Raw genomic sequence first — 7,331 nt, forward strand, 5'->3', positions numbered from 1 at the left:
TAATCAACGAAACAAATGCTCCAAGAAGACAAGAAAAATTTTAGTACAGTTATTTTGTTCAATTGAAAAAAAAAAAAAAAAAAAAAAAAAAAAAAAAAAAAAAAAAAAAAAAAAAAATTTTTTTTTTTTTTTTTTTTTTTTTTTTTTTTTTTTTTTTTTTTTTTTTTTTTTGATTATTTAAAATGTGGCTTCTTGCTTGAATCAAATTATTACTGCTGACGGACATGGTCAAAATACTTGTAGAGATTCAAGCCTCCTTTGTAGGTATCGGCAAAACTACCGTTATGAAAATTTTTTCTTATCCAACGGTTGATGGTTACATAGATGATTGTGTCGACATGATAGAGACTGACCCAGATTTCTTTCACGACTCAAACAATGACACGTTACGCAACTACTTGGTCTTGGAAAATTTTGCTGCTCGACTGCAAGCAAAGGTATCCACCCTGCAAAAAACCTGCGCATCCAACTGGACCATCATCACTTCCAGGTGTCCCTTGCTATCTTGTATTCAATTTTCAGACGGTCTATTGGATTGGAGACCTTTGGAAAGATATTACAGGAAGCGTTTGAAGCATTTGGGTGTAGATCACGTACTCATTTTGGATTATGGTTCATCCATTGCTGGATCACCGAAAGCTGTTGAAGCGGGATACAAAAGAATGAGAAAAAGAGGGCGCAAGTTTGAATTGGAGCGATACGATACACTCGAAACCTACAACAATTTTTTTCAAGAGGCTGAGCGCAAAAAGTTGGATGTGCTGAAGGATTTGGATCCAAATTTCTATCAATATCGAGACGTGGATTTTTGGGATACTGAAAATTTTAACGAATTCAACATTTCAGTGGCAACGGAAGTCATTAGAAAACATAAAGATTTTGTTTCTAATCTTTTAAAACTAGTCCCAAAGTCACGCAAACCTTTCTTGTATGTAGAACCGCTACTGGAACCCAATCCGGATCGCTTCGTGACATTCCCGATAGAATACCCAGACATTTGGGACATGTACAAAAAAGCTCAAGCCTCTTTTTGGACAGTAGGAGAGGTGGATTTATCCAAAGATTTAGCAGATTGGGATAATTTAAAACCTGATGAGCGTCATTTCCTCTCACATGTGTTGGCTTTTTTTGCGGCAAGCGATGGTATCGTCGTGGAAAATTTGGTGGAGCGCTTTGCGACAGAAGTACAAATCACGGAAGCCAGATGTTTTTACGGATTTCAAATTGCCATGGAAAATATTCATTCAGAAATGTACAGCGAATTGATTGAGACACTCGTTCGGGATCCCAAAGAAAAAAATACATTATTTCACGCCATTGAAAAAATGCCCTGCGTGAAAGCAAAAGCCGATTGGGCATTAAACTGGATACAGCATCCCTCCTTTGCCCATCGTCTGGTAGCATTTGCGGCCGTGGAGGGAATTTTTTTCTCCGGGTCCTTTGCAGCCATCTTTTGGATAAAAAAGCGTGGTCTTTTACCTGGTTTATCCTTTAGCAACGAGCTCATCAGTCGAGACGAGGGATTGCACTGTGATTTTGCGTGCCTCTTGTTCAACAAGTATTTGCAAGAGAAACCCGCACAAGAGGAAATTTTGCAAATCATAACAGATGCAGTGTCCATCGAGCAAAAGTTTTTAACAGAAGCTCTACCAGTCAGCCTCATTGGGATGAATTGCACATTGATGAATCAATACATTGAGTTTGTAGCAGATCGTTTGATGGTGGACTTGGGATGTGACAAGTTTTACAAAAAGGAAAATCCATTTGATTTTATGGAAAATATCAGTTTGGAGGGAAAGACCAATTTTTTTGAAAAGCGGGTGGGAGAGTATCAAAAGTGTGGAGTGCTCTCAAAGAGTCACGAGTTTTCTTTGGAAGAGGATTTTTAAGAGCAACACGTTATCCAAATTTTTTTTTAGATTTAAAAAAAAAAAAAAAAAAAAAAAAAAAAAAAAAAAAAAAAATTTTTTTTTTTTTTTTTTTTTTTTTTTTTTTTTTTTTTTTTTTTTTTTATATTCTTAAACATAACCAACAAGCTGTTTCATTAAATTTGTAATTTCCAAGTCGTCATCATTTTCAACTTTTGGAAGGGGATTACCATACGTTCTAGGATGCTTGCTAAAAACCTTCGTTTTGTGAGGCCAATGATTACAGGTTCGTCGTTCTTCGAAATATTTGATCCTTTTCTGAATTTGAGTTTGACTTGCCAGTCTTGCAGGTGTCATACAAATGTACAGAGCGCATCTGATGTTTGGTAGTTTACGATTACGTTGTGGTTCCATACCTTGGTGAATGGTTCGACTATCCCACAACACGAGGGAGCCAGCGGGAGCCTTTACGCAGATATCCGATGGACTGTCTAGACGATCCAAGTAAAATTGTTTTTCATCTTGTGTCAACCGACAAAAATCTGATGAATGTGTAATTTTAAACGTTTTTTGAAATTCCTTGTGCAATAAATGACTTTTTCTGAGAATTCTCAAGGTGGCGTCACCTTCGTAAACTGGAAAAAGATTCACGAGTCCTTGAACACATTCAAAATTATTTCGCTGAAAGTTTTGATCAGTGTGAAACCATTCCTTGTACTGCGTCCAACCACGCATCGTATATTCACAAGGTAAGGAAATACTGATTCCATCAAAGCTTGTGAGCAATTGGTTTGTACACCAAATACGACTAAATTGATTAAAGACATTTTGGTTTTGACGAACGTACCAGGATAAAGGATTGTGTCCAAAGTCCCAGTGCTGAAACAACATACCGTGTTTTGGATAGAGATCAAATAGAGATTTGTAAGTCGATATATCGTTTTTGACAATGGGTTTATCCAAGTATTTTGTTTTATTTTGTAACCAAATCCACATTTTCTCTTGGAGTTGCGTTACCTCTTGAACCGTTAATACATTTTCAACAACCTCCACCCCGTCTGTTTCAAGCGTAAAATGTTTACAATCGTTATAATACATTTAGAACAATTTGTAAGCTTTGATACTTGCTTGTAAAAAAAAAAAAAAAAAAAAAAAAAAAAAAAAAAAAAAAAAAAAATTTTTTTTTTTTTTTTTTTTTTTTTTTTTTTTTTTTTTTTTTTTAAACGTTGTAGGTTAAAATCGAGTGCCAGGTCTTGTGCAACTCAGCTCATCAGAATTTTTTGGAGCTCCCACGACTTGGAAAATATAACCTTGCTGCATACAACGGTATTGGACGTTTCAACATTTCCACCTAATCTTATTATGATGGAAAAAGATCGACGCATAATACTATACAAAGTGAAAGAACCATTCTTTGGGACGGAGCCAAAAGTTTTTGAAAATGTCGTGCAGATTTTTCCTAATGGTAATTACACCCTTGGGGAAAAGAGCAAGGAAATAGTGTCTACTGATATCGAGATCAAAATACCACGAGATGCCAGAGGTTGGTTATATTCGTTAATTCCGGGGGTGAAAGTATATCAAATAATTCCTTCTGGTTCATATTGTAACCTTACTTTTCGTTTATTAAATAAAGAACGCGAACGAATTCATATTGATGAAAAAGAACCAGTGGTCAAATTGGTTTTAAAACGGGGCAATATTACTTTAAACCCATTTGGTAAGATATTGCTGCGAAGAATTGACAATTTCATACGGACTAGATCCTTTTCACGCTCTGAGATTGTGTGGGATTGTGCCGGAGAAAATTATGAAAAGATTGAAGAGTGGACATCACTGTTTTATGACCCATACAACAGTAATTGAAAAAAAAAAAAAAAAAAAAAAAAAAAAAAAAAAAAAAAAAAAAAATTTTTTTTTTTTTTTTTTTTTTTTTTTTTTTTTTTTTTTTTTTTTTTTTTTTTTTTTTTGAAAAAAATGTAATTGATTGGTAATTGAAAAAACTTATGCTATAATTAAAACTTTAGCATTATTTAATACTGTGGAATATTAACCCTATTATTCAAAAGACTGAATTATTTATTTTTTTAAGAATTCTTTTTTTAATATTTGACAATTTTTTGGAACTCTTTTTTAATGTTTTACAATTTTATTTTCTTGAAAATTGTTGTTTTAAGTATGTATTATTGAAAAATGGTAGAAAAATTATGTAATTGAGACTGTAAAAACATGCCGATTTCGAATTTTGAGTTTAAAAGTACCCCCCGTCTAGCTGAGACTTTTAAACGATTCAAGGTACCAATCCTTTTGGTACCATGAATCGTTTAAAAGTTAAAATTTATAATCAAACTTTTAAACTTAAAATCCTATTTTAATAGCTTTTAAATGTGATTTTTACATTAATTTTGAATAAGTTGTATAGTTTTTTTAATCAGTTTTTTCATCTTTCAATAGCAAAACATAACATTTACAGACTCGAAAATGGAAATGTTTTACGTTTTCCCCATTTTCCAAATTTCCAAATTTTCCTATGATAAATCAAACATTTGCCCGCTCAAGTACTTTTTCGTTCTGAGAAGTGCTTATATATTTTTGCAGTTTTCTGCTATACCCAGTTTCAAGCTGACGGTCTTCGAATATGGAATTACCATATGGACGAGAGTCGAAAAAATACTTGAGCAGAAAAAAATATATAAGCGCCGTCAATTTAAACCGTTTGTCCAAACATCGCCATTTGGCTTGTCCCATGAAAAAACGTTACATAATAAAGGCGCTTTTTTAAAACATGAAAATTACATTGCTAGGTGCATATTGGGGGCTACCCTACTTGAATTACAACGTCAAGATCGGGACGTATGGAAACGTATATTGTAACACAGAATATGGAAGATTTCACATGGTTTGCGACAATCTTCCTCTCCATGAAGCATTTGAAAGCTTCCTGTTGAAGCATGGTGAAAAAAAGGAACATGAATGGATTATAGACCTGGCCGAAGCCGATTTAGCTGAAATTGTGGGTAGTTTTGCAACGTTGGTTGTTAAAATTGCTATGAGTGAAGTTTTGGATAATGTTTTCAAAACGATCTTTGTCGGCAATGGACAATGTGAAAAATGTAATGCCATTGGTCCTTTAATCAGTTTCAAGGAAATGAATGAAAAGAGCGTGATTTTAAATTGCAAGACGACCGGTATTCTCAAAGTGAATCTGAAGCAATGTGTGGGTAGTGATGGATTTTTGAGCGTGGAGACTAACGATGATGATTACATGAGCGTTATCTTTGTGAACCCACCCGATGATTTTAAAAATTTGTTGTATGATTGTAAGCGAGATCATTTCATTGTGTGTGAATGCTTTTCGAAGGATTTTGTCACGAAGCTTTTAAATTGGATTTGCAACGAAAATTTAAAATGGCTCACATTGTAAAAAAAAAAAAAAAAAAAAAAAAAAAAAAAAAAAAAAAAAAAAAAAAAAAAATTTTTTTTTTTTTTTTTTTTTTTTTTACAATGTGAGCCATTTTAAATTAACATTAAAAAAAAAAAAAAAAAAAAAAAAAAAAAAAAAATTTTTTTTTTTTTTTTTTTTTTTTTTTTTTTTTTTTTTTTTTTTTTTTTTTTTTTTTTTACGATGCTGTTAATGTTTGAACTTGAGCTAATATTGTCTAAGGTTGAGAGCCTCAAGAAATTCTAAAGTTGCGAGTTGAGTCCAAGTACCCACGCTAGAGTGTACCTAAAGATCCACGACGATGCATTTCAAACTATACCATGTGAGGTCCCATCTCTGTTACTTCTGGCTCTGTAAAGAAATTACTCATAAACTTTTCTAAACAATGTGGTTTTCCGTTGACGGTGAACCTTTTGTATGGATTGGGGCAGAGACACAAAAAACTCTCTCGTCCATTGTATAAAAATGCTCCTTGTTCGCACACATCGGGATTGAGTGTATCACATGCAGGTCCCGACCAAAAAGTTTCATCGGTACAGAGGCAAATCCATCGCGCCACGTCGTCATTTGTCAACATCAATCGACCGCCTTTTTCTTCATTGCATTCAATGGGTGTTCGACCATCTGTTACACACACGCCCCCCACGCATCGGGTAGATTTTTCCACGCACAGGAAACTACAATCGTCTACGCAAAACATGCGTTTGTCTGTACAATTTTGCTGGAAAATGGGTTCACGTACTTGAATTTTTGATTTTGTTTTAAAATCCTCTGGTATCCACCAGAAACACATCCAGATGATTAAAAAAAGGAGCCAGGCGGCCCACATAGTTGTCTTTTTTTTAAAAAAATCAAGATGCAACGATCGATTGATCACCACGATTCCCAAAGTTGTCGTCGCACCTCATCGAATCACGTCGGCACGTGGCAAGATGCTTGGACCATATGTCGGGACATTGCGGATAAGTACTCTGCTACAGAATTTCATCAAATTCATATGGTGTTGGCCGAGTGGATTCCCATGCTCAATGTCATATTTGGGCGTCCCATCAAGGACTTGGAAAATTATAATTTGACATTTTATTATCTTTTCGAACCCAATGGCCCAAAGGAAATTTTCACGTCGTACGCCGAAACTAATAAACGTAAAACGCCTGATGAGAGAAAAGGTTTTCATGTGGTTTTCAATCTTTATGAATTTAATGCGACGCTAAACAGTTATTGTGATAATGTGTGTCGAAACAATAACATGGTCGACGAGGCACGAGGCACCATAAACTTTACTTTGTTGGATGAGACTTGCCATAATCCAGCAGAATACTTTAGACACAACACCACGTGGCAAATGCTGTTTATCTACACGTGTCACTTTTTAGCGCACTGGGAAACTTTTCAAAATTATCATCACGCGCATTACGATAATCACGACAAAATGCAAAAGTCTCCCTTTTTTAACCTCTTTCACTACGGGGAGATTGTTTACAAATAAAGGATGCCACGTGCAAAAGGAAACAAGATTACCAAGAAAGCAAAGCCTCGTAAATATGTAAAACCTCCCCCCTTTCCTCCTCGCAAAATTCCAGCGTTCTACGCGTACGAGTCAATGCTCGACTATTTTGCAGATTACAAGGACGATATGAAAAAAGTTTTTTCATTGTCACACATTGAACATCTGGGGAAAAATGGCTTGGTACCCCTTTCAAAATTGAAACCCTTCTTTAGAAGTTTTTCGGCCTACAAAAACTATGTGGACCAAAAAGCGACGGTGGTTCCAGAGGAGGCGTGGGAAAAGGCGTATCCGGATGCCACAAACTATGTTCGCAAGTATTACAGACCCCAACCGGGTAATCGAAAACATTTGAAAATGAAAGCTTTTGTTGGATCTCCAGTCATGTCCGAGGTGTCTGATGACGAGTCTGTCTTTTCCATCGATGCATCCAACGACGAGAGTGACAACTCCAATGTCAATCTGCCGAAAGAAAGTGTTTGCGCGGGCGTTTACAAGGTGTGTCGTCATTACG

General features: G+C 35.2%; 2 protein-coding genes across 2 annotated transcripts; one reads left to right on the top strand and one right to left on the bottom strand.

Annotated features, from left to right (window-relative positions):
* Positions 1 to 119: 119 nt before the first annotated feature.
* Positions 120 to 2,032, top strand: LOC147801365 (ribonucleoside-diphosphate reductase subunit M2 B-like). Its single transcript, XM_087154638.1, has one exon. The coding sequence runs from the start codon at positions 225 to 227 to the stop codon at positions 1,887 to 1,889; it is 1,665 nt and encodes a 554-aa protein (XP_087010764.1). The 5' UTR covers positions 120 to 224; the 3' UTR covers positions 1,890 to 2,032.
* On the bottom strand, positions 2,019 to 2,966 carry LOC147801366 (uncharacterized). Its single transcript, XM_087154482.1, has one exon. It carries the CDS (start codon positions 2,964 to 2,966, stop codon positions 2,019 to 2,021), a length of 948 nt encoding a protein of 315 aa, XP_087010608.1.
* Between the last annotated feature and the right edge of the window lie 4,365 nt (positions 2,967 to 7,331).

The sequence above is a fragment of the Parasteatoda tepidariorum genome, chromosome 11, assembly GCF_982258835.1.
Source record: "Parasteatoda tepidariorum strain Cologne lab strain chromosome 11, Ptep-v5.0, whole genome shotgun sequence".
NCBI lineage: Eukaryota > Metazoa > Arthropoda > Arachnida > Araneae > Theridiidae > Parasteatoda > Parasteatoda tepidariorum.

What these genes read in the sequence shown, in the direction of transcription:
- LOC147801365 (XM_087154638.1), top strand. Translation starts at nt 225, where the DNA reads ATGGTCAAAATACTTGTAGAGATTCAAGCCTCCTTTGTAGGTATCGGC.
- LOC147801366 (XM_087154482.1), bottom strand. Translation starts at nt 2,966, where the DNA reads ATGTATTATAACGATTGTAAACATTTTACGCTTGAAACAGACGGGGTG.